The sequence below is a fragment of the Macaca nemestrina genome, chromosome 1 (genome assembly GCF_043159975.1).
Source record: "Macaca nemestrina isolate mMacNem1 chromosome 1, mMacNem.hap1, whole genome shotgun sequence".
NCBI classification, from domain to species: domain Eukaryota; kingdom Metazoa; phylum Chordata; class Mammalia; order Primates; family Cercopithecidae; genus Macaca; species Macaca nemestrina.
Genome location: NC_092125.1, coordinates 97,971,051 through 97,998,180, shown reverse-complemented (window position 1 = coordinate 97,998,180; position 27,130 = coordinate 97,971,051). Strand labels below are relative to the sequence as shown.

Here is a 27,130-nt window from a genome sequence, read left to right as displayed (position 1 = left end):
AAGGTAGAAAAACTTGGTTCAGTTACAACTTAGAAGAGACTAGGGAAGGGATAAAATGACCTGCTAGAATCATAGGAGGAAGTTTAAGGAGGGTGTGTTTGGATAGGCCTTATCCTAGTCCTGTCTTCTTAAAACTTTTCCTCCCTCTTGGTATCAACCTTCTTCCTTCCCACTGGACAAGAGGAGATGTGGAGAAATACGAGTTACAGCACAGCCTTCCTGCCAGAGTTCCTTCAGACAGGCACTGTTAGTTTTCATTAACTATATGTGAATTTCTCATAAAGCTAAAGACATTCAATGTAAAGAAGTACTCTGCTCTCTATTCTGAAATTGTCCTTTGCACTCCTTTGGTATTGAAATGCCTTTCTTTTGCTGAAAAGTTTACGTTAAAGAATATAATTTTAGGCCGAGCATGGTGGCTCACGCCTGTAATCCCAACACTTTGGGAGGCTGAGGTGGGTGGATCACCTGAGGTCAGGAGTTTGAGACTAGCCTGACCAACATGGAGAAACCCCATTTCTACTAAAAATACAAAATTAGCCAGGCCTGGTGGCACACGCCTGTAATCCCAGCTGCTTGGGAGGCTGAGGCGGGAGAATTGCTTGAATCCGGCAGGCAGAGGTTGCAGTTAGCCAAGATCGCACCATGGCACTCCGGTCTGCGCAAGAAGAGTGAACGAAACTCCATCTCAAAAAAAAAAAAAAAAAAAGAATAGTAATTTAAAAAAATATATTATTATCAGCCCTGTCCTGGGTTACAGAAAATAAATAAAATAAAAATAATTTTAAAATGTTCTTATTTAGGAAAAGAAAAACTTGTTTGGTAAAATTACAAAGATAAGAAATACTGAATATTGATGACAAGAGGGAACAGGAGCCCTATGAATTGCCGGTGGGTGTATAAGCTTCTGCAGCCACTTTTGAGAGTAATCTCACAGTATTCAATCTCTTCCTTTGTTTAGGTCACAAATACTCACACAGCATGTGCTATGTGCCGTCACTGTTGTAGGTGATACGTCAGCGAATGAGAAAAAATTCCTGCCTCAGTGGAGCTTACATTCCAATGGGGGGAAACCTACCACAAACAAATAAATACAATTCCGGGTAGTGACAAGTACAACGATGAGAAATAAAGCAAAATATGGAGCCAGCCAATGACAGTGAGGAGATACTGTTTTAGACAGCATGGTTAGCGACCATCTCTCTGAGGAGGTAATATTTGAGTGAAGTGAGGAAGTGAAACTTATAAAGATCTGGGAGGAGAACAAGGATCTTTCAGGCAGAAAGAACAGCAAGTGAGGCCCTGGAGCAAGACTAAGCACGGAATGTTCCAGCAACTGTTCTAAACACAATGTGGCTAGATCAGAGTGAGTGAGGGGGACAGTCATAGGAAATGAGGCCAACGGTCAGAGAAAGGCCCGATTTGTAGGGCCCTGTAGACCATCGGAAGGTGTTTGGAACTTATTCTGAGGGTACCTTTGCGGAATTTTGAGGGAAAGTAACACAATATGGTTAACATTTTAAAAGTATCTCTCTAGTGACTCAGTGAATAAATTACTGTATGAAAAGATCAATGTAGCAGGTAGAGTCATCAGGACTTGCTGATGAATTAGATTTGGGTTTTAGAATGAGTGTGCATGTAACTCATGAGCATAATCTGCAGTCTCGCTTTCAGGTGTGTATCCCATAGAGGCACTTCAGGGCTCTGTAGGGAAGCATCATGTCCTTACTAGCACTAACTTACATGAAACCTCCTATGTGCCAAGCCCTGTCCTAAGCCCTTTACATATGTTAATTCATCCAGCCCTCACAACATGTACCAAGAAGTCCACTGTGGAATTGTCTGTGGTAGCTGAGGGTGGGCAGCAATTAGGATGTTAGGGGAATGGACGAGTGCAGTGTAGCAGAAGCAAAGAATATTAGGGCTATCATGGCTGGGGGCGGTGGCTCATGCCTATAATCCCAGAACTTTTGGAGGCCAAGGTGGGTGGGTCATCTGAGGTCAGGAGTCTGAGACCAGCCTGGCCAACACGGTGAAACCCCATCTCTACTAAACACAAAATTAGCCGGCGTAGTGATGCACACCTGTAATCCCAGCTACTCAGGAGGCTGAGGCAGGAGAATCGCTTGAACCCAGGAGGTGGAGGTTGCAGTCAGCTGATATCATGCCATTGCATGCCAGACTGGGTGATAAGAGCAAAACTCCGTCTCAAAAAAAAAAAAAAAAAAAAAAGAATATTAGGGCAGTCAAAAGCAATAAACACGATGCATGTAGAGCAATCTGAACAAATTTGAAACATCTAGGATTAATTTTTAAAAGTAAAAGTGAATATAATATCTAGAACACAATGCCACTTATGTAAATTAACAACACTAAATATTTCTCAAAGATAAACATTGCATGTATATGGGAACATACAGTAAACATTGTACAGTGGGAGCTTATGTGGAGGGGATGAGAACAGTAATGTGGATGAAAGTCAACAAGGTAAGACAATAAGAGGGGGAACTTGCAAAGACCAATAACGGCAGCCGGCCATGAGCAGCATCTTGAATCCCTGACAATCAGAGAGACAAGAGAACAGATTTTGGAGACAGACTTCTACTCAAATTCCAGTTTCATCATCTCAGTAGGAAACTGAGGTGATGAGGACATATGCAAAATGGGGATATTAATAATTCTTCCTCAAAGGGCCTTACAAGAATTAAGTGAAGTAATATCTATGAAGCACTTAGCATAGTGCCTGCCACATGCCGAGACACTAAAGTGAGCTGTCATCAGCAACAACAGCATTAGTTCATTACCATAATTATCACTGAGAACGTTTCATCACCAGAATGCTTATCAAATGGTAACATATATTGTCCAGATGTTGTGTTGTGATAGGCCTCAAATAATTGCTCAAGTTACAAATCATAATTTCTAAATTTTTCTGCATTGTAAAGGAGTGAAGAATTAGAAATTCTGGGGAAAAGTCCTAGATGGAGTAAGAAGACTCACTTTGGGAAAAACTTAGAGGACAGCCTAGAATAAAGAAATATTTGGTGGGAAATTTTTCAAGTCAAATTCTGAGCACTGTATAATATGAACACTATGGATGGTTCCAGAGATTTCTGGGGAAGACTGTACAGTTCACAAAGTTTTGGTGTACTCAGGTTTCTTCTGAATCCAGTAAAGGGGCTGACATCTGTGGTCTGGGGGATGAGAAGCCAAAATAGAGCCAGCTTCTGTTGCCTAAGAGGACAGCTGACAACTGCATTGCATTCTTACCATACAGGTGGTGGCGTGGTGCAGAAGTCAGACCTCTGTGGCAGGCTGTGGATCATGTGGAAAGCCACACACTGGCCCTGAGATGAAGAATTAGCAGGTTAGAAGGGAAGCACAGGAGTGCTGGCCAGCCCAGGCACTCCTAAAGCAGGCAGGTGATCATCCCTCTTCCCAGTAATTAGTTCTTCTCTGCCTCCCCAACTCTTGGGCACATTATCAAATGTGTCCCTACTTTGTTTGAGATCTACATGACTTTATCTCTTTTATCAAAACCTGCACTCAAAACATGATCTGAAGTGACCAGCATAATTTAAATGACCAGTCACATTTTCCTAAGAGGCATTTGCATTTTTAAAAGGGGCTCCATTAAGCAAAATATGAGGGGATTCTCAGAGTGGAACTTCAGGCATCCACAAGAGGGGAAGATACTATCTCACTGGGAGTTGACAGTATCTGATAATTGATCTCCTTCCCATCTGATTTCCAAGGGGTCAAGGTGTCCCGGTTTTAAACAACCACAAGTAAGGACAGGATAGAGTCCAAGAAGACATACTATCAGGTTGGAAAATTCATTAAGTATTTACATGAAAATTCAGGTTCCTCATTGCTCAGGTATGGTCACATGGCTCAGAAAGCACAAGAAGTAGAGCCCTGAGGTCAGACCTGAGAGGCTTCTGAGGGGCTGATGCAGTGACTTCTCTGCTGCAGGTCAGGATTCCTGGAACTGGGGCATGGTTGGGGAGGGGTTGCAGGGAAGGGTGGGAGGAAGGAAGAAAGGAATAAGTGAGTGGAAGTGCTTCAGGATGAGCTCATTGGGGTGGGTAGGAAAGAAGTTTTCTAACTTATTAAGAATTTAAGAATTCATGAGAACTCAAGATTTCAGGAAGGGAGGAAGAAGAAACACATTGCATTTCTATCCTTGACTGGGGAACTAGATGATAGGGATGGGAAGGGTGGTTGGTGAGTCATGCCTTTTTGTCTACTCATTGTGGGAGGATGTGAGCTCTGGGGGCAGGCAACCCAACATTGACCTCTCTAGGTCTCACGCCAATGTCTTTTATCAGGAGTGAGCAGGAAAAAGGACCTTAAGGACATGAGGCTGTGTCTTCCTCAGCTGAGCTTTGCAGGGCTGGCTGGAAGTTGGAGAAGGGATGGGATGGGAGTGGGATGTCAATGGGAGCTTGAAGATGGAAGATGGAAGGGTCATCTGCTGGAGCCTGGGATTCTATGGGGTTCTCTTGTGCTGTGGAGGGCACAAGTTCTGCAGGCCTTCCTTACAGTAGTCACGGCTGGCCTGAGCTGTGAGGTGGCTATAGAGGCGGTAGATGAGACAGTGCCTGGCACTTGGGATACCTGATATTCAGCCTGTCTTCTACTCGTTCCAGTCTGCCATCTTAGGAACCAGCAGTAGGTGGGAGAAGCAGCAATATCTCCTAGTACTCAGTGGCATCCGCTGGCCACTTTCTTTCTCTCTGTTCCCCATCCCATGCCAGCACATCTCCATCCTTCTGCAGCTGCTGCAGTCAGATCCATCATGTGGGCACTGACAGCCCTTCTGCTCCTCGGTGAGTCCGCAGTGAGGCAGCAGACGAGCTTTGGGTGGTGGAGAATAGGGTGGAGCAAGGTATGGGGAGAGGAGAGTAGGTATCCAATCCTCAGTTTCCAGGTGGTTCATTATTTCTGGAGGGGTAAAGAAGAAGGGGCTTTCTCAGAGCTTTGGAAACCAGGGGCAAAAGAAGAAAAACAGGTTTTGGGATCATTCAGCCTTTCTTGTCATCAAGAGTCTCTTTCCTCTCATCACCAACATTCTCCTTCCCCTTTCTCTTCCTTCTTTCTTGTTTTGCAGTTTCAAGCAGTGGGCAAGCTGGTGAGTCTTATACATTTCTCATCCCAATTTTCTACAACTTCCACTCCAACTCCCTAAGTTACCTGCTCAAGTAGACTCCTCACTTCTTGGCTGCTCTGGGATAGTGTCTTTTCCTACTCTCCTCAACCACTGGGACTAAATTTGCTTGAAGGCATTTAGAAATGGGTGCTGGCTGATGGACTGATAGTCTGTAACCCAATGAATGTGATCTGTCCTGCAGGGATGGGTTAGTACATGGGCTGGGGCCTGGGAGCTGGGGTTTCCTAAGATTTCCCAAACTCAGGTCGTTTCTTTGGGCACCTCACCTTGATTCTCTTTGCATGCTGCCCCCTCTTATCCCACCTCTCACCCCAGCTACTCTGGAGAAGCCCATATTGTCTCTACACCCACCTTGGACCACCATCTTCAAGGGGGAGCGGGTAACTTTGAAGTGTGATGGATACCACCCACTGCTCCTGGAGCTCCGGCCCATCAGCACTCTCTGGTATTTGGGCCACCTACTTCTGCCCTCTCACAAGAAAAGCATTGAGGTGCAGACACCAGGGGTGTATCGATGCCAGACACGGGGAGCACCCGTCAGTGACCCCATTCACCTCTCTGTATCCAATGGTGAGTAGTCTGAGCATGAGGGGAGGGGGAGCACTTGTCTCCTCTGGCAATACTAGCCCTCTGGTGGGAGGGAACACTAGGTCAATCCCAAGGTGCAGGAAACAAGGGCCACGATGGGGCCTATCTTAAGTCTCTGGAGCAGGTAGGGACCTGCATGGCACTATGCGAGAGATGCAGTAAGGCATGCCTAGCCCCAAAGGTCCCCTTACCCTCCTGCCACAGTGTGAGGCACAGTGTGAACATTTCTGTTTGTTTCTGAGACCAGCTCAGAAGAGCAAAAGGTTCCGAGGACCTGGAGTGCTGGACAGAGAACTTTAGGGGGTAGGGGAGCACTGAGTAGTAAAGGAAACTCACCAAACAGGAAAGGTGAGTTTCCCTGGCAGGCCGAGCACAGATAGAGGATCTGCTCTCAGTTGAACAGTGTGATGCTTCTCTGTGCCTCAGTGTCTACATCTGTAAAGAAGGGACAATAATAGTATGTACCTCTTTGCCTGCTCTGAGGATTAAAAGTGAATTATGATTTGCTAAAGAAAAAAAGCAGCAATTGAACTGAGCACTTACTCAAAGTTTTATTGCATACGTATATATGTGTACACAGGAGTCAGCTGAGAAACTCATTCTCGAGATGCTTGAAGAGTTTTAAAACAGGATAAGAAAAATAACAATAATTTCTTCATTAAGGTACAGGATTGCTGGGCATGGTGGTTCAATCTTATAATCCCAGCACTTTGGGAGGCCAAGGCGGGCAGATCACCTGAGGTCAGGAATTCAAGACCAGCCTGGCCAACATGGTGAAACTGTGTCTCTACTAAAAATACAAAAAAAAAAAAAAAATGTTAGCTGGGCATGATAGTGGGTGCCTGCCTGTAGTCCCAGCTACTCGGGAGGCTGAGGCATGAGAATTGTTTGAACCCGGGAGGCGGAGGTTGCAGTGAGCAGAGATCATGCCGTTGCATTCCTAGCCACCATTTGTGTTTCGAATTTAAAGCACATCACTCAATGTTCAGATTAGCACTTACACACACTTCATATTCATACTCTGTGGCCTCTTGTTTGGAAATTGTTGGTGATAGCAATAATTATACTGAGTACTATAGGAGTAATTACTGTTTACAGACAGTGCATGTGGATTATGCTTATTACTTGCAGGATTCTTTCTCAATGTACAACATCTAAAATGGCATCTGCTCTGTGCTAGGGCTATGTAACTGTCCTACAATGATCACAGGGTAATTATGGGGTGCTGTAGGAGATACCTAAGGCTGTCCTGGGGTGTCAAGGATGTTTTCTAGAGGAGATAAGGTCTAAGCCTAGACTTGCAGGAGAAGCAGGCCTCAACTTAAACAGGTGAAGAGAGTCTTCTTGGCTGAGGAAATAGCAGGTACAAAGGCCTTGGGCTCAATCCTCTAAACAGGGCCAATTGTCTCAACAGTTCAGTATGGCTGGAGCTTAGCCTGTTAGGAGTGGAAGGTGAAGAAAGTAGAGAGGAAATGGGGCAGGAGTGAATACTGCCATGGTGAGGGAGAGGTAAGCAGGATCCAGTCAGGAAGACCCTGACACCATCCTAAAGGGGTTATAGTTGATTCTTATGGTCAAAACTCTTTGAGGCTGGAGCCGAGTCTCTGGCATCTTTGCCTCCCTGGCTAAGAGAAAGACCAGCCCTCCCCCTTCCTTCCCAGTCACCTACAAATACACTCTTGCACTATGAGGCTACTGGGTGCCAACCACCAGGGAAGGCCTGTCTGCTCAGGAAAGCAGTGGGAGGCCAGGCGCGGTGGCTCACGCCTGTAATCCCAGCACTTTGGGAGGCCAAGGTGGGCGGAACACCTGAGCTCAGAGTTCCAGACCAGCCTGGCCAACATGGCGAAAACCTGTCTCTACTAAAAAATGCAAAAATTAGCTGGGCGTGGTGGCGCGCACCTGTAATTCCTAGCTACTCGGGAGGCTGAGGCAGGAGAATCGCTTGAACCCGAGAGGTGGAGGTTGCAGTGAGCCGAGTTTGTGCCACTGCACTCCAATCTGGGCGACAGAGCAAGACCGTGTCTCAAAAAAGAAAAGAAAAAAAAAAAAGAAAGCGATGGGAGATGGCGGGGAAGGAAGGGAGAGGAGTTATGGGGAGAAAGCAGAGAGGCTGTGAGAGTGGGAGATCTCCAGGGCTGGACTTTCTGTGGAGTCAAGCGTGTCTGTGGTGTCTGTCGCAGACTGGCTGATTCTGCAAGTGCCCTATACTCCAGTGTTCGAGGGCGAGCCGCTGGTCCTGCGCTGCCGCGGCTGGTACGACAAGGTGGTCTACAAGCTTCACTACTACCACGACGGCCAGGCCGTGCGCTACTTCCACTCCAGCGCCAACTACACTGTGTTGCAGGCGCGCGCCAGCGATAGCGGGCGCTACCAGTGCTCGGGCACCATGCGCATCCCGGTGGAGAGCGCGCCCATGTTCTCCGCTAAGGTGGCTGTGACAGTGCAAGGTGGGAGAGACCAGGGGCCCTGGGAGGGAGGCAAATGAGCACTGAGAAATTTTGGGACAGGAGCTCGGCGGGAAAAGACGGGGCGGGAAGTTCAAATAGCTGCCACTTGGAGGGTTTCTCTTAGACTACGGACGCTGTCTCCTCTCCTTCGCCGCGAAGGAGCGCTTGATCTGCAGCCTGCTTGGAGGCTGGTCCCTTTCCCCGACGCACACCCTGGCTTCTCACTCTGGCTCCCATATAGAGGGCAGCTCTGGCAGGGTCAGGGGGCACCGTGGGACTGGGACGAAGGAGCGACTCCCTAGCGTCCTGCAAGGCAGGCGCAGTGTCTCCTCTCCTAGGCTGCAGAACCCGAGCTGAGTGTCAGTCGGGATGTGACACGAAGCGTGGGGCCCGGTCCCTCCTCCTTTCAAGCTTTCCCCGTCCCTCGTGGACTCGGTCCCCCTGCCCCACGTTTCAGAAGGCTCCCCTTCCCCCTCCACGTGGACACACGGCCTCCTCCCCTCACCCTCTTGGTCTGTGGGTCTGCAAGGAGCCCTCGCGGGAAGCAGGAAGGAGCTGGGTCGTGGAGCGGGGGACGAACCGGCGTCGTTGCTCCCCGCCCTCTTCGCAGAACTGTTCCGGGCGCCGGTGCTGAGGGTGATGGGTCCGCCGGAGGCCCGCGGCGCGGCGCTGGGCTGGGTGGTGCTGCGCTGCGACACGCACCTGCACCCGCAGAAGCGCGACACTCCGCTGCAGTTCGCGTTTTACAAGTACAGCCGTGTGGTGCGCCGCTTCGACTGGGGCGCCGAGTACACAGTCCCGGAGCCGGAGGTCGAGGAGCTGGAATCGTACTGGTGCGAGGCGGCTACCGCCACCCGCAGTGTCCGGAAACGCAGTCCGTGGCTGCAGCTCCCGGGGCCGGGTGAGTGCCTGCACACCCTCCCGGACGCCCACCCTGGCGAGCAGCCCTGCTTCCACATCTCTGCACCCACGAATCTCCCCCGCCTCCCGGTCCGGGTCCCGCCCTCCCTCCCCCAGTCTTTCCCATCTCCCACTCGCCACCCTCCTCCTCACCCTTCTTCCGGCCTTCCCCATCCCCGCCCACCGCCCCACGCCTCTCCCCCAGCCCCGCGCCGAGAAGAACCATGAAAGTCGCGCGTGACTGGGAGTGATGCATTCACAGGTTCTCCCCTGGACCCGGCCTCCACCACCGCCCCACGGCCCGCAGCCTTGGCTCCTGGAAACAAGCCGCTTTTCTTCAGAAAGCCCCCGGTGTCCAGATCGGTCCCGTCGGTCACCTCCGTCCCCAGCACCACCTCCACCGGGCTGCAGTTCCCGGCAAGTGGCGCCCCGACTGCTGGGCCACCCGCCTGCGCTCCGCCGACGCCCTTGGAACAATCGGCTGGAGCCCTGAAACCCGACGTGGACCTTCTGCTCCGAGAAATGCAGCTGCTCAAAGGCATTCTGAGCCGGGTGGTCCTGGAATTAAAGGAGCCACAGGCCCTCCCGGAGCTCGGGGGTACGCCCGAGACCCCCACCTCTCACTTTGCTGTGAGCCTGGGAACCCCAGAGACCACTCCTGTGGAGAGCTGAGGGGGCGGCTACCGTCCCCTCTGCAGGCTCATTCCTCCCTGGTCGCCTGTTTCCCCTCAGGCGAAGTTCTTTCAAAGCCATCTGTTTGCATCCTTGTGTTTTGCTGTGGTTTTTAAAGGAGCGCCCACGAAGTGTAGTGGCTGACGATTTCAACCTCACACAGCAGTTTGTAACCACAAGCATTCTCTTTGAATTCTCACAGAATTCAGCAAGAAGTAGAAACCTGCTATTTACTACATTGTGGTTTAACTTTGGAAGTGAATTTAGTCACCCATAGCCCTTCAGATAAGCCTAGCCAGTACATATTTCAGCACAGGCAGTTTTTTTGGTATTTAAGTACATTGAGGCAACTGAGGACTTGATAATATTTTAGGGTCGAGGTGTAATTATTCATAATGAATTTACTCTGTTGATATTAAAAAGACGTTCAGTCCTATTACTGATGAGTTTACATCTTCAAATAACTCCTGGGTTGTATTTAGTTTTGGAGAGCAAAAGTTGTTTGTGTGGGCCTCCCATTCGCTGGTTAAAAGGATCAGAGTCTTTGGGAGGCTGAGGCGGGTAGATCACCTGAGGTCAGGAGTTCGAGACCAGCCTGGCCAACATGGCGAAACCCTGTCTCTACTGAAAATATAAAAATTAGTCAGGCGTGGTGGCAGGTGCCTGTAATCCCAGCTGCTCGGGAGGCTGAGGCAGGAGAATTGCTTGAACCCGGGAGGCAGAGGTTGCAGTGAGCCCGAGATGGTGCCATTGCACTCCAGCCTGGGTAACAAGAGCAAAACTCTGTCTCAAAAAAACAAAAAACAGGCAGAATTCTGTTAAAATCACCCGGGTGCACCCCCTGCCCCAATGCAGCTAGACAGACTGATGGGCTGTGGTAGCAACAGGCAGACTATGCTAACCTTAGCCATATATTACATAAGTGTACCATTTGCATTGAGAAACCTTTTTGAAGAAACCTTAAGACAAATCCTCAAAATCGAGTTCTCATTCTTAGCAACTTGTTTCGTAAGAGCCTTTCCAACATGAATACACGAAGATATGCACATACACAGATCAGAATGCCATCCTGCATGATGACTTTACTGTCACTTAGTTAAAAGAAGAAAAGTGAGAAGCCATTTCAATTGCAATTTCATGGTTATGTTCCTGGAAAGTCCCATTTTGATAGGTTTTCCCATCTGCCTACTGGAGCCATCAATCCTCTGCAGGGCTAGTGTGACTTGTCCTCAGGAGGCCTCGTTCTCATCAGGTCCATACCATTCTTAAGTTTCACTGTTAAGGCTTAGAGCTGTAACAACTGTACTCTCTCATCCTTTACTTCTGCTTATAGATGTTCAGTCACAATCCCATTTTCCATTTCTTTCTGAGTGATTAACCAGAATAATATCAACAGCTTTCATCCTATTCTTCTAAATATTGTTCTTCACCGTATTATTATTACAAAGCCACTAAAATTATATAGAGAGGCAGGCAGGTGCACACATAAATTACAATGCAATGTGATAAGTGCTCTATGAAACATGATAGGAATTCAGGGAAGAAAGTTGAATTTTTAAGGAAGAGCAAGAATTACCACATGGAGATGTGAGAAAGATTGAGGGTATGGCAAGTAGGCTGAGGATGCATATACACAGAGAAATGAAAGAATGTAGCATGTTTATGGAGCTGCAAATAATTGGGAGTGGTTGGAGAATTATGTATGTTTATGTATATGCGTGTAGGTGTATTTTAGGGAGGAGGTGGCAGAGATGAATATGGGGAAGTAGGAAGAAATCAGAACACGAAAGTCTTGTTAAGAAGTGGTTTAGCGGCCGGGCGCGGTGGCTCAAGCCTGTAATCCTAGCACTTTGGGAGGCCGAGACGGGCGGATCACGGGGTCAGGAGATCGAGACCATCCTGGCTAACACGGTGAAACCCCATCTCTACTAAAAAATACAAAAAACTAGCCGGGCGAAGTGGCGGGTGCCTGTGGTCCCAGCTACTCGGGAGGCTGAGGCAGGAGAATGGCGTAAACCCGGGAGGTGGAGCTTGCAGTGAGCTGAGATCCGGCCACTGCACTCCAGCCTGGGCGACAGAGCCAGACTGAGTCTCAAAAAAAAAAAAAAGAAGTGGTTTAGCCTGTTGGATACTTGGGATGGCTATCTGAAAGCATTCCTGACATGAAGGCATCAGTATGTCTAACTGGAGGAAATGCTAACTTAAAATTAGACAAGAAGAATCAAACTTATCTCAGCGGATCTTTCTTAACTCGGAGGAGGTATGTCCAAGTCCCTATAATTCAGTACTGGGGTCCCGGTCTACAAGGGCCTTAGTGGCTCTGATTTCCAGCTTTCTGATGTAGGCTCATCTCACTTTTCAGAACTGTCTTCCAAGGCAACTTTTCCTAGTTAACTGCACTCTATTTCAGTGACCAGGCTCTTTTCCCCTTCTGATTTTGTTTCCCTGAGATTTCTACCTTTTTTATTTTTTTGAGATGGAGTCTCCCGTCTCGCTGTGTCGCCCAGGCTGGAGCTGTCTCTGCTCACTGCAACCTCTGCCTCCCAGGTTCAAGCGATTCTTCCGCCTCAGCCTCCCTAGTAGCCGGGATTATAGGCACCCGCCATCATGCCCGGCTGGTTGTTTTATTTTTGTAGAGAGGGGGTGTTGCGGGAAGTCAGGGACCCCGAACGGGAGGGACTGGCTGAAGCCGCGGCAGAAGAACACAAATTGTGAAAATTTCATGGACATTTATTAGTTCCCCAAATTAATACTTTTATAATTTCTTACACCTGTCTTTACTGTAATCTCTGAACATAAATTGTGAAGATTTCATGGACACTTATCACTTCCCCAGTGAATATCCTTGTGATTTCCTATGCCTGTCTTTACTTTAATCCCTTAATCCCGTCATCTTCCTTGTAAACTGGGGAGGATGAATGTCGCCTCAGGACCCTGTGATTGTGTCAACTGCACAAATTGTTTGTAGAGCATGTGTGTTTGAATATGAAATCTGGGCATCTTTAAAAAAGAACAGGGTAACAGCGATGTTCAGGGAACAAGAGAGGTGACTTTGAACTGACCACCGGTGAGCCAGACAGAAACAGAGCTATATTCCTCCTCTTTCATAAGCAAATAGGAGAAATATCGCTGAATTCTTTTTCTCAGCAAGGAACATCCCTGAGAAAGAGAATGCGCCCTGAAGGTAGGCCTATAGACAGCCCCTTTTAAGGCGACCCGTCTTTTAAGGTCGAAGCCGAAGGGATGAAATAAGCCCGGGTCTCCTATAGTGCTCCCAGGCTTACTAGGATGGGAAAATTCCCACCTAATAAATTGTGCTCAGACAGGTTACCTGCTGTCAAACCCTGTTTCCTGATAAGATGTTATCAATGACAATGTGTGCCCGAAACTTCATTAGCAATTTTAATTTCTCCTCCTCGGGTGGTCCTGTGATCTCGCCCTGCCTCCCTTTGCTTTGTGATATTTTATTACCTTGTGAAGTATGTGATCTCTGTGACCCACACCCTATTCGAGCACTCCCTCCCCTTTTAAAAATCGCTAATAAAAACTTACTGGTTTTACCGCTTGGGGAACATCAGGGATCCTGCCGACATGTGATATCTCCCCCGGACACCCAGCTTTAAATTTCTCTCTCTTGTGCTCTTTCCCTTTATTTCTCAACCCAGCCGAGACACTTAGGAAATAGAGAAGAAACCATGGTAAACATCGGGAGTGGGTTCTCCTGATAAGGGGGTTTCACCATGTTGGCCAGGCTGGTCTTGAACTCCTGACTTCAGGTGATCCACCCTGAAGTGTTCCAAAGTGCATCCTCAGCCTTCTAAAGTGCTGGGATTGCGGACGTGAGCCACCGCGCCAGGCCGGTTTCTGCCATCTTGATCTAGACAGGAAGTGACTAACGTTAGTGGCAAGAGGCTTAGTAATCAAAGAATCTCAGGTCATTTAAAAAATCAGTTGATCATTTTTGAAGAGTACAAAAAAGAGGAATAGTTACTCAAAGGGGAGCTAAGGCGGCAGTAAGTCTTTCATTCATACGTTTTTGGCAACATCTGTTATGCCCAGACCGTTTATTCCCCGAAGAAGACCACCAGAGTCCAGAGTCAAAGCTAAGCAGCAAGGATCTTTATTACAGGTTCGAACCTGGAACTCTCCCTCGCTCGTGAAACGAGACGGGCAGGAGAGCTCCCCCACTCAGCTCTGAACAATGTTATATAGTCTAAGAAAAGTGGGCATAGAGTTATTATACAAATCAGATATATGATTGGCTAGTGTTTGAACAAGGCGATTTGGCTAACTATGATTGGTTCCTGCCATTTCTTTCACATCAACATCCTTGTTCTTGTTTTGCCATCTACTTCCATTTAGAACTAGGATGTGGGGGGATGGGGAAGAACAAGAACTTTTTGGTGAGAATGAAAATCATTCATGACTCAACTTTCCTGTGTGGGGGAGAGGAATTGACTTTTACGACCTGTAGAGGCCACTGTCTTGTTCATGCACCCCAGCTTTTAAAGAGGAGGGCAGGATCAAGATGATTTTCTAAGATATCTGTTATTGATCTCCCAGGAAGACCTGCATTAAGGAAATACAGCTTCATCTTCATCCCTTCTGTTTGAGGTTCCAGCAAGCATTTAGGGAAACCGGGAGGCTAGCTAGCCCAGGTTGTCCAAGGGGACTCTCAGAGCTCATTCCCAAACAGCAGGGATGGCAGAAAAATGCTGGAGAAACCTAGGGAGGAATCTGCTTCTCTCTGATTCTCTCATCAGTTCTATGTCTCAGACTTAGGCTGCAAATCCTAATCCTGCTGCTGTCCATACCAGATGCCAGACAAGGAACCCAAATGTCCTCTATCAGAGAGCAGAAAAAATCCTGTCGAATTCCCTTTGGATTTCAGCCTTACTCTTTCATTCTCTCCTCCCTGAGTCCCAGTTTTTACTTGACCTTACATTATGGAAGGGGGATCTCTTTTGGTTTGTAAACCAAAATTAAAATTCTAAGCCCCCCATAGACCAAATGGACCCCCCTCACAGCCAAGAAGATTTCAAAGAAACCTGAAAAACTAGTTTAGGCCATGAAGGGAAGTGGATATTGGACATGCCTTATTATTCCCTTTCGCTTTTGGAGTTTAGCAAAACTAACCAGCATAACATTAAAATAGAGATCCTAAGACTGACAGAACTGACTCTGTAGCAATAAGATACCAACTCCAACCTGACTCTGAAAATCAAAGTATTTTACCCCAAACTATATTTATTTGACATATTTTGAAATGGCCCTACAACTTTGTCTCTTGTGAGGGAAATTTACGTTCTGTAGAGAATCCTCCTCCCTCGCCAGGTCTTTTCCCATTCCAGAAGAGATGTAACTAAGAGTCTGACATCTTTTAAGGTCAGATAAGAGACATTCACCATCTATTCTCTCTGAAGCCTGGAGGTTTCATCTACATGAGAATAACCTTGGCTTCCGTTACAACCACTCCCTTCCCTTAACTCAAGCTGACTTCAATTCTTCAGGCATAGCTTAACCCTTTCAACCAATTGCCAGTCAGGAAATCTTTTAATCCACCAATTACCTAGAAGTCATCCCCTCAACCCAACTTTGAGATGTTTTGCCTTTCCAAGCCAAGCCAATGTATACCTTACATGTATTGATTTACGTCTTTGTTTGTAACTTCTGTCTCCCTAAAATGTGTAATATCAAGCTGTAGCCCAACCACATTAGGCACATGTTCTGAGGAACCCCTGAGGCTGTATCATGGGCTATGGTACTTAACCTTGGCAAAATAAACCTATGAATTGATTGAGACCTGTCTCAGATGCTTTTTGGTTTATAGGTTTCACACTCATGGCTTTTTTCCTAAGAGATTGAATTAAATCCTCCAGGTTAAAGTCCAAACTTCCTATCACAGCATATTGAGCCCATTCATCATATATTATGGCCACACTAACCACCTGCTCTTTCCCCAACACACCACCACCTTTCATGACTTTATTTTTGTATATATTTTTGCTTCGACCTTTATAGGAGGGCTGCACAGGCCTTCTGAGCCCAAGATTCCTCACTTGCAAAGTGAGGGAAATAATAGTAACCTCACAGGGAGAGACAGACAAACAGATCCTTTCATCATTAGAGGTTTAAAAACAGTTGGTAATAAGAAGCACGGGGCCGGGCGCGGTGGCTCAAGCCTGTAATCCCAGCACTTTGGGAGGCCGAGACGGGCGGATCACGAGGTCAGGAGATCGAGACCATCCTGGTTAACACGGTGAAACCCCGTCTCTACTAAAAAATACAAAAAAAAAAAAAAAAAAAAGAAGCACGGAGGAGAGATACTAAGCCCAATGTGGGGGTCCAGGAATCAACTTCCTGCCAGTCCCCACTGATAGGCTATTTGTTTTGAAACCTGTGCTGTTTTAAATTATGTTGCAATGAATATCTTTACATCTGTATCTTTAGGCACATATCTGAATATGTCTGTAGGATAAACTCCTGGAAGTAGAATTGCTGCATTGAAGGATATGTGTCTTTTTTGAATTTTAATAGATAGTTGCAAATTATTTCTCAAAGAGAATGTACCAATTTGTGCTTCTACTAATTATGAAGGTGAAAGCTTGTTTCTCTTACCTTGGTCAAGAGAGCACATCAGTGTACTTTTACTTTTAATTAAACCCATGAAAACTCTTTATCCAGTGTTGAGTGTCCCTAGTCAGATCCTGATAGATTTACTATCCTGTGCCATACAGCAGTCCAGTGGTACAGTACCCCAAGGGTCAGTGCACTTATTTGTAATACTAATCCATCCAACTCCTGAATTCCTGGCTAGCTGTTCTGTAGTTAGCTCAAAGAACTGCACTTCTGACTATACTCCCTTGTTAAATACCCATTTTCTGTCCATTAGAGCTCTTATTCCAAGCTAGATCATTCTCTTATTCCAGCTCTTATTCCAAGCTAGATCATTCCAAGCTAGAAAATCTCATCTTCGTGAGATTTTCAGCATGTACTATAGTTAGCCCATATTGGTTTAGTTTGTTCCCCAGTCACTCTACCTGTGAAGATAATTGGTTTCAATGTTTGACATTCTACTTATAATAAGAATCCTCATATAAATGTACATGCCTGATAGAGTTGAGACTAAATAATTGGTACAACACACTACTGTCTTTTTCAGTTCAAAGGCATCAGTCTCATTGCAGTGTAGGAGATGACCATTCTCTCCTCTCTTAACAGTAAATATACCCTAGTGTATCATGTTAAGTTGTAATAGCCAAGCTAATTAGCTTTGGACCTAGAGAGATGTACAAAGTTAAGAGTCTTGACTCAGGAGTCAATAGACTTGGGTTCGAATGTTGCTTTTACTACTTAACAGCTGTGTAGCTTTGGGCAAGATACACTGTCTCTGAAATTCTGTCTACTCTTTTGTAAAACAGAATGATAATAGTACACGCCTATAGAATTGCTAGAAGGATTAAATGAGATTTGTAAGTAGTACAACTAATACATAAGAAGCAGTAAATTGTTATTATGACTGTAATTCACTGAATCTAAAATGATATTAATTATAGGATGCACCATTAAAGAAAACACTAAGAAAAGGGAAAGCATGGCCAAATAACTACACGATGTCTTTTTGACTTAATAAAAGTAGAAAGCATAAATAATGAAGAAACAGGGAAACATATGTGAAATAAATTGGGTAAGATACCTCTCAAATGTTTTTACATTCAGAATCTGACTTTTCTGAATCACTTTCCAACTCAGATTTATCAGTGCCCATGTTTCCTCACTCCTGTGACATCTTCTTTTCTATGAAAAGCACGGGAAGTGCAGCATTTCTCAAAAGAAGTCTTAAAAAAGTAACAGTCATTGTTGCCAGACTTTTAAGCTGTTTTTATAATTATCTGGAGCTAACTTGCTTTTGACTTCTGCTTCAGGAATGTTGCTACACAAGTCTGATTCACCACCGGCCCCATTTTCCCCACAACTAACAGTTGCTTCACTATTGTCTCTAGAAATTTTCTCCAAGCTGCTTACACCTTTTTGTAAGTTTTGATGCTGGCACTTTAATGTTCATATTTATATAAGCAATGAAAACCATAACAAGATAGCAATTATTGGATACATCATGATTTCAGAGATGTTAAAATATTGTTTTAAAAAGTCTTAGAATAATAATAATAAAAAAATCCTGAGCTCTAGGCAAACAAACTTCAAAATGTCTAGGAAAAAAAGTTACATATAGTCACATGTGACCAGAGACTAAAGGTGGACATCTTTCAGCATGAATTGGAGGTCCTCAAAAATCTGAAAGAGAAAGTAAAAACTGTTTAGTTCAACCAAAAGACCATTTATTGGCCGGGCGCAGTGGCTCACGCCTGTAATCCCAACACTTTGGGAGGCCGAGGCTAGCGGATCACGAGATCAGGAGATCGAGACCATCCTGGCTAACCCGGTGAAACCCCGTCTCTACCAAAAACACAAAAAATTAGCCGGGCTTTGTGGCAGGTGCCTGTAGTCCCAGCTACTTGGCAGGAGAATGGAGTGAACCGGGGAGGCGGAGGTTGCAGTGAGTCGAGATCGCACCACTGCACTCCAGCCTGGGCGACAGATATAGGCTCCGTCTCAAAACAAAACAAAACAAAACAAAAAAAACACCATTTATTGAGATGCTTCAGGGTGGGCATGGTGGCTCATGCCTGTAATCCCAGTACTTTGGGAGGCCGAGGCGGGCCGATCACCTGAAGTCAGAAGTTTGAGACCAGCCTGACCAACATGGTGAAACCCACTCTCTACCAAAAAATACAAAATTAGCGGGGCAAGGTGGCATGTGCCTGTAATCCCAGCTATTTGGGAGGCAGAGGCAGGAGAATTCCTTGAACCTGGGAGGCAGAGGTTGCAATGAGCCGAGATCTCCCCATTGTATTCCAGCCTGGCCAACAAGAATGAAACTCCGTCTCAAAAAAAAAAAAAAAAAAAAAAGCTTCTAAACTTTTCCTGCCATGTGGCCACACAGCTGTACTTGAGTTTTTGTGAGAATGTGGCCTTCATTACTTCCCAAGGATAGCCCACTCTATCTTTGGACAGCTCTAGAAATTAGAAAGTTCTTCCTTACCATAATGAGCAAAATGATTTTGTTGTAACTTCTACTCACACTGTACCCCTTATGTTACACAGAACAAATCTAATTTCTGGTTCTCTTGACAGACCTTCAGGCTCATGCCTGTGTTTTCTTAAAGGTATACTCTTTCATTAAAAAAAAATTTTTTTCCTCAGAGTTTTTAACTTTTTCAAATTTGGAATTCCTTCTCCATCCTGGCCTTTAAATTTCTTTCTTTTTTTTTTTGCTGTTAACTTATTTTTATTTTATTTTATTTTTATTATACTTTAAGTTCTGGGATACATGTGCAGAACGTGCAGGTTTGTTACATAGGTACACATGTGCCATGGTGGTTTGCTGCACCCATCAACCCGTCATCTACATTAGCTATTTCTCCTAACGCTCTCCCTCACCTTGTCCCCTACCCCTTGACAGGCCCCGATGTATGATGTTCCCCTCACTGTGTCCATGTGTTCTCATTGTTCAACTCTCACTTATGAGTGAGAACATGTGGTGTTTGGTTTTCTGTTCTTGTGTTAGTTTGCTGAGAATGATGGCTTCTAGTTTCACCCATGTCCCCCTCATCTGCTTTTTTTTTTTTTAATCCCATGTCTCCAGTTTTAAAATTTGGGACCCATGACTGACTTACCATGTTCCTCAGATGGATGTGTCCAGGGAGAATAAGACAGGAAAGCAGGGTTTTATTTTTATTTTGTACAATTAAACAATTGTACTTGTGACAGGATGTCAAAAACGATATTTCAAGATACAGTGGACATGAAATTCTGAAGCTGGATCATCACATGCAGAATTTACAAAGGAAATGGTCGAGGATCTGTTCCTTGACTTTCGGACACTGAAATCATGTCAAGGGATAAAAAAGGGCCAGGATATGGAGAGGAGAGAGGATCTGTGAAACAATGTATTTGCCATATTTCCCCTTCAAGCCTAATGAGAGAGATACCCATGGAATCACCCAGGTAGGTCTGAAATGTGTGCTCTGCAGTAGGGAGATACAGGGAACTGGGACTGACTTAGGCTCGAGAAAGCTAAAGTGAGCTATGGTGGTAGGATAGAAGAGCCTGTCTGAGGATTAGCCAGCCCTACAAAAGATCCAGAAGCCTCACCTATATGTATTTCTGTGGCCTATTAAAAACATGGTGCTTGCTGGGCACAGTGGTGCATGCCTGTAGTCCCATCTCCTCAGGGGGCTGCAGCAGGAGGATCGCTTGAGCCTAGGAGTTCTGGGCTCTAGTACACTATGCCCTTTGGGTATTCATATGAAGTTCGGCATCAGTGTGGTGATCTCCTGTGAGCAGGGGACCACCAGATTGCCTAAGGAGAGGTAAATGGCCCAGATGAGAAATGGAGCAGGTCAAAACTCTGTGCTAAAATGAGATAACACCTGAGAATACCCACTGCATTCCAACCTGGGCAACACAGAAAGACACTATGTCTTTATAAAAAGAAAGAAACAATAACAATAAAATTAAGAAGAAAGAGACCTGGTATGGGGTTGCCTTAGTTCCTGTACTATAAGGTTACCAGGAGGGGTAGACAAAGGCACCAAAAAGCTGGAGTTGCATCTATATTCCTAGGGGCAGAGGAAAGAGGTGCAACAGAACACCTGGAAGAGACATGCATCTGCCTTGAGCACAATACCATAAGGAAACAAATCCCAGAAATAAACATCCAAAAAAGTCTACAAAAATGCTCGTGGCAGAACAAGTTAGCTTTAGCCACCTGCCAAATTCAGAGAGTAGGAGGCAGCTCAGCCAAATAACTTTCTGTTTCCTTACCTATCCTCCCTTTCTTCCCTCTGCTCTCCTACTTTGGCCTAGGTGAGAAGCAAAGGAAACAGATGCTACTGAGAGGAGGAGGGGATGTGGAGAGAGAGAGGTGGGGAGAGAGAGAGAGAGAGAGAGAGAGAGAGAGAGAGAGAGAAACATCAATCAAGTCCCTTCCCCAAGTCAATACCTTAACTGAAAAAGTAAGAAGACAGACTTACCTTTGGATAAAGACTGGAGGGCTGATTAACACCTAGAACACCAGGGCTCTAGGTGATTCATGTGTATGTTAAAGTTTGCAAATATCCACGGCAAATGCAGATTGTGATTCAGTGGTCTGGGGTGGGGCCTGAGAGTCTGCATTTCTGAGAAGCTTCCAATTGATGCCAATGTTGAAGGTTCTTGGGCCACACTTTGAGTAACAGAGTGCTGTGAGCCAGGGAAGATTACCCACGCTGAATAAATTTTAAATTGATTTTGAAAGATAAAAGAGCTACATTTTGATCAGGTAATGACTTGTGCTTTCAACATACAAGTTACCCACTTTATTTAATTTTTCAAACATTATTATGAATATAGTCTATTTGAAAACTGCATACTGTATTAAGAAAAAATGTCGTCTATTTTTCTTGCCATCCTCCCACCCACTCCCTTAGTGGGTTATAGATGTAATCACTATTTAACAATTTGATGTGCACTCTTCTAGGTCTTTTATTTCAAAAAAGACCTTTTTTTTTTTTTTTGAGACGGAGTCTCACTCTGTCGCCCAGTCTGGAGCGCAGTGGCCGGATCTCAGCTTACTACAAGCTCTGCCTCCCGGGTTTACGCCATTCTTCTGCCTCAGCCTCCCGAGTAGCTGGGACTACAGGTGCCCGCCACCTCACCCGGCTAGGTTTTTGTATTTTTTTGTAGAGACGGGGTTTCACTGGGTTAGCCAAGATGGTCTCGATCTCCTGACCTGGTGATCCACCACCTCGGCCTCCCAAAGTGCTGCAAAAAAGAGCTTTTTAAGTATATTGTTGTATTGATCAGGATTCAATTTCAGAGAACAGAATTAACTCTAGCTGGATTAAGTATGAAGGAATTTATTACACAGTACTTAATAGCTTATGAAATGGTTGGGAGAGATGAAGAAACAGACTGTAGTTTGTGTTTTCAGCAAAGTTTCCCAGTATCAGTTCAACAAGAGAGTTGCTGCCTTTTCCAAGATCAGAAATTTGCCAGCCTCGGGTCACACAGCCATTGCCATGATTGAGAAACAGCCACGATAGAAAAGATGCTGCTAATGCTAGGGTGCCAAGACCATACCTGTCTTCTATGGTCCAAGGAATGGATGCTCAGGGCCCTGCCCCTAGCAGCACAAAGCTAGATCCTGGACACTGGGTAAGTACTATTGCTGGTAAAGAAAAACCAAAATCTTCCTCAACCAGGTTTCCAGAAGCAACATCAGCTGCAGCAGTATAGCCTCCGCTTCACTTTTACCTTCCATGTGTTGTACAAGGGCTTCTGAGTGGCCAGACTTAAATTACACTCAGCACCTCACTGCAGGGTGTCACAGTCCCTTTTACCTTTCCAGGCTCTGCAGTTCAGAAAGACACTTGAGATGGTAATGAGTGGATGTTGACACCACCTCTACAGACAATAAAGGGGTTAGTCCTAGAATTTTATTGCTGGAAAGACTTAGGGATTTAGTCTAACTTGTTAATTTTAGAGAAAGGAAATTGAGACCCAGAGAGCTGAAATGACTTGGTAGTGATGGAATAGAAATAGAACTCCAGTCATTTACATGGAGTTGAGTGTAGCCTAACAAGATAGCTTCCTCTCCAGGAATCAGGTGATATTCTCCAGCCTCACTGGGCTTATTGCCTATAAACTTACCAGAGAGATTGTTTTCATCTAAAGCACACCTCCTTGCTCCCCAACTTGTGTTTATGCAGTTCATTTTAGAGACCAAAACGCAGAACCTTATATTTATCTCTTTTAAATTATGTCTTTGTTAATGTAATAAGACAATTTTTGATCCCAGTACAGTCCCTCCCAGTTTGTAACACATGCATATTAGGTAAGCATATCTTTGTGCTCTAATCAAAATTACTTTTTTAAAAAGTTGAATAAAGCAGATAAAAGAAATTTGGGTGGAGCTCTATCTCACTAGAAATCTATTTCTTGATTGCTACCGATCCGTGTTGTACTCTTTTGGTATAATTGTTTAACCAATTACCAGCCTAGTTGACTGTTTTCTCTCTCTCTCTCTTTCTCTGTTTGTTTTGTAATTTCTTTTTTTTTGAGACGAAGTCTTAATCTGTCACTCAGGCTGGAGTGCAGTGGCACAATCTTGGCTCACTGCAACCTCTGCCTCCCGGGTTCAAGCTATCTTCTTGCCTTAGCCTCCCAAGTAGCTGGGATTACATGTACTCGCCACCACACCGGACTAATTTTTATATTTTCAGTAGAGATAGGGTTTCACCATGTTGGCCAGGCTGGGTAGTTGACTGTTCTCATATTGAGCTCATAATTATCTCCCTTGTCCACAAGGAGGTCTGTCCAGAAGCCTAGGGAAGTACCCAGTATATGAACATTTCCCTAACCTGTCTGTCTATTCACCCTGTCAGAAAAAAAAAAAAAAAAAAGGAAAAACAAACAAACAAACAAACAAACAGACTATCAGGGCAAGACCATTCTTGGTAAGCTCATGCTAGCACCTAGTGGATGCTGCTTCTTTTTAGGATCATTTACAAGCCCTTCCTGCAGTCATTTGCTCTGAGAATATCATTTTTGATTGGAGGCATCCTTAAGATTTGATAGCCTGAAGGTATAGAAGCAGGTGGGACTTGCCCATGGAGTACCCCTGTATCCCCAGTAAGGGGATTTGAGATCCTCTGTGAGAGGGTTGTGAACATGAAGCCTGTGAGGGACAACGACGCAAGACTGCAGGAGCCCCTGCCCATGACAGCACCGCAACTCTGTGGCCACCATAAGGGCAGATGTGGCCAGGATGACTGGAAAATGTTCCAGGACAGCTTGCAAAGTCTCAAAACTGATTCTCCTTTTTGCCTAGACATGCCAGGCACATTGAATAAAACAACTTGAAGTGTCTTAGTCTTCATGTCTCTGCCACCTTTGCCTCATTGCTCTTTCTACCACCCTTTTCAGGCCCTTACCCCTCATTTCTTTCACCCGTGGGAAAGACCCAGCTTACAGTCACCTATTTTAAGAATTTTTCCCAGCTTCCTCCAGCTGAAATGAATTATTTCTTTGTCCCAACCTCCAAAGTATTTTGTTTATGCTGTCAATTGAACGTACGGTTTGAGACATCTGAGAGAAAGAAGGGGATATATTTGGTGGTAAGGAGATATGTTTGTTGGCATGACATTTTAAAGGATTTGGAAATAATCTGTGGACTAACCTAAAGTTTATAGGATTTCTGATTTTTCTTGTGCAAAAATCCTTTAGGGAATATTAGAGAAGGTATTATTGGCCTTAACTTTTTTGGATAGGGGCACAGAAGTTCAGAGAGCTTAACTGGCTGGCCCAAAGTTATTCAACTACTACGTGACAGAACCAAAATTTAAATATAGGGTTTGTGCATGCAAGTCCAGAGCTCTTTCCACTATAACACACTGGCCTAAGTGCAGGCAGCAAAAGCTCTCCAAGGTTGTGACACTGGGTGAGGGGACCCATGGCCATTCTCTGCATTTTGTCTGTCTGGGAAAGAATGGAGGGAGAGAGCTTGTGCAAAATGTCACTCAGCAAACCCTGATGTGGAATGGGGAACATCTGTGGTCTCCCTTGCCCCACACATCTGACTCTCTGTTTACCAATTTCTCTTTAAGTCAAAAAAGGAACTGAGAGCATGACCCAAATATCACAAACCGGTTCCTGCCCCAGCATTTCTCAGAAGGACAGACAAACAATGTGAGGGATGTGCTAATGTTGGGTTGGGTGGGGAGGGTCAGTAGTTGGGTAGGAAGAGTTATTTGCTCAGTTGACCAAGTTATTCCTATGCAGTGAGAGGGCTTCAACTACCAATCCGTTATCGCTGATCCTAGGGTTCTGTAGAGCTGAAGTTATTGCCTCAGAATCTTGATAATAGGAGATACAGAAGGAGGACACATCTTTACAAAGACAGACCTCTAAATTAATATACAGACTTAGTGATGTGGTTGTGGCAGGGTAGATTGTTAAGATCTGCTTTTCTCTGTTTTTTTTTTTTTTTTTTTGAGACGGAGTCTTGCTCTGTCGCCCAGGCTGGAGTGCAGTGGCCGGATCTCAGCTCACTGCAAGCTCCGCCTCCGGGGTCTACGCCATTCTCCTGCCTCAGCCTCCCGAGTAGCTGAGACTACAGGCGCCCGCCACCTCGCCCGGCTAGTTTTTTGTATTTTTTTGGTAGAGACGGGGTTTTACCGTGTTAGCCAAGCTGGTCTCGATCTCCTGACCTCGTGATCCGCCCGTCTCGGCCTCCCAAAGTGCTGGGATTACAGGCTTGAGCCACCGCGCCCGGCCATTAAGATCTGCTTTTCTCTAAGTTCTCATGACCACTGAATTTCTGGACTGGTTGCGCAGTGATTTATCTCTGCCCAACAGCTTTTCTTACCAGTCACCCACAGCCATTTCTCCAGGCCACTTCTTCACCATAGCTCTAGCCTCTCCTGTTTTGCATCCCCTCTGAACTGCCTCTAGTGCAGTGGTTTAACTTAGAATTTTTTTATCGCACTAATGAGATATGTTAAGTTCATTCTTATTACGACTCTGCAATGTGGCTATACTTATTCCTATTTCACATATTAAGGAGCTGAGACTTAGGGAAATCAAATAACTTTTTAAGAGTACATGATTACCTATTAGTAAGTAGCAGGCCCAGATGCAGTTTGGGATTCACTTCTAGCCTCAGACTATGTCCCTCAAAGACAGTGCTAAATTTGAACTCATTACGTCCTAGGTACCTACCTTCTATAGAATCATGTTATTATTCTTCCATTTATATTTTTGTTCGACATTGTTATTTGGGAGCCTCAAAGTGTATTTTCACATCTGTCCTAGATCTTAAGTCGCATTAAGAACATAATCCTGGCCGGGCGCGGTGGCTCAAGCCTGTAATCCCAGCACTTTGGGAGGCCGAGACGGGCGGATCACGAGGTCAGGAGATCGAGACCATCCTGGCTAACACGGTGAAACCCCGTCTCTACAAAAAAATACAAAAAACTAGCCGGGCGAGGTGGCGGGTGCCTGTAGTCCCAGCTACTCGGGAGGCTGAGGCAGAAGAATGGTCTAAACCCGGGAGGCGGAGCTTGCAGTGAGCTGAGATCCGGCCACTGCACCCCAGCCTGGGCGACAGAGCAAGACTCTGTCTCAAAAAAAAAAAAAAAAAAAAAAGAACATAATCGTAAAAATTAACAAACATTTACTGATAACTGATGGGATGCAAGAGGGCACTGGTGGCAACGCTGGAAATATTAATAGAGAGACGAACTTGTCTTTGGACCATGACGAGGAGGTGATGAGACAAAAGAGGAGAAATTTCTCTGTGACTGCTCAGCAGAGATCTGCACTTATAGTAAATGTTCTAAATATGATAATTATAAATCATACCTGTGACTATGCTCTAGAAGCCCACGAGTTTTGAGAAACAACTAGAGTAAGAAGACTGGGTCGTGTGTATCTGCATGCATCAGCCTTGTTACATAAAATGGGTGCCTTCTCAAAAAAGCAAGCCATCACACACTTGACAATTTCTTAGCAATTATAAAACATTTTTGCTTACTCAATATTTATCAAGATTGCAGTTTCAATGGTGATAAAAACAAATTGTGGCTGTGTGTGTGTGTGCGCGTGCGCGTGCGCGCGCGCGTGTGTGTGTGTGTGTGTACAGCTACTCATCCTAAGACAGAGAGCCTCTTCTCCTTTCTTTGACAGGAAAGCAACCCAGCTCCCTCTCTAAAGATAGCAATTCCTTCCTTGGGCCTAACATCCTGATAATTCTTTTGCAGGACTTCCATATTCACTTTTCCTGTTTTCAAGACAAGTGCATAGAAAACCTATCTTACAAAAAGGCAAATAATGCCCCCTTGTGGTTAAAATCCTAAATACAGAAGCTGTTAAATTCACTTCAGCGGGTAGAAATGGAGACATATTTATTCACCCAGTTAGATATATACTGAGCCAGCCTCTGTGGGCATTCAGTAACAATCGAGATGTGTCTCCTGCTCCTATCCTTGAAGGAACTTATGCAGTAATTTTAGGGAATTGAGAAGGGAAATCTTACTTCTAAGGATACCATAATAAAATGTCAGTAAATGAACCCTTACGTTTCACCTCTTTTCCAGAATATAAATATCTATTATTGCTCATGGTGAAGAATTTTAATAATACTAGTTGAAATAGACAAATAAAAACCATGTAAGAAGAAGTATATAATGCATTTCATGTAAGTCTGTCTCATAATGCCTGCTCCCAGAAATAACCAGTTAATGGT

General features: G+C 45.2%; 1 protein-coding gene across 1 annotated transcript; it reads left to right on the top strand.

The window, feature by feature from the left end:
- The first annotated feature begins 5,454 nt into the window (after positions 1–5,454).
- LOC105498223 (Fc receptor like B) lies at positions 5,455–10,124 on the top strand. Its single transcript, XM_024798105.2, has 4 exons — positions 5,455–5,743; positions 7,945–8,211; positions 8,822–9,112; positions 9,374–10,124. The coding sequence occupies exons 1-4, from the start codon at positions 5,455–5,457 to the stop codon at positions 9,781–9,783; spliced, it is 1,257 nt and encodes a 418-aa protein (XP_024653873.2). The 3' UTR covers positions 9,784–10,124.
- The last annotated feature ends 17,006 nt before the right edge of the window (positions 10,125–27,130 follow it).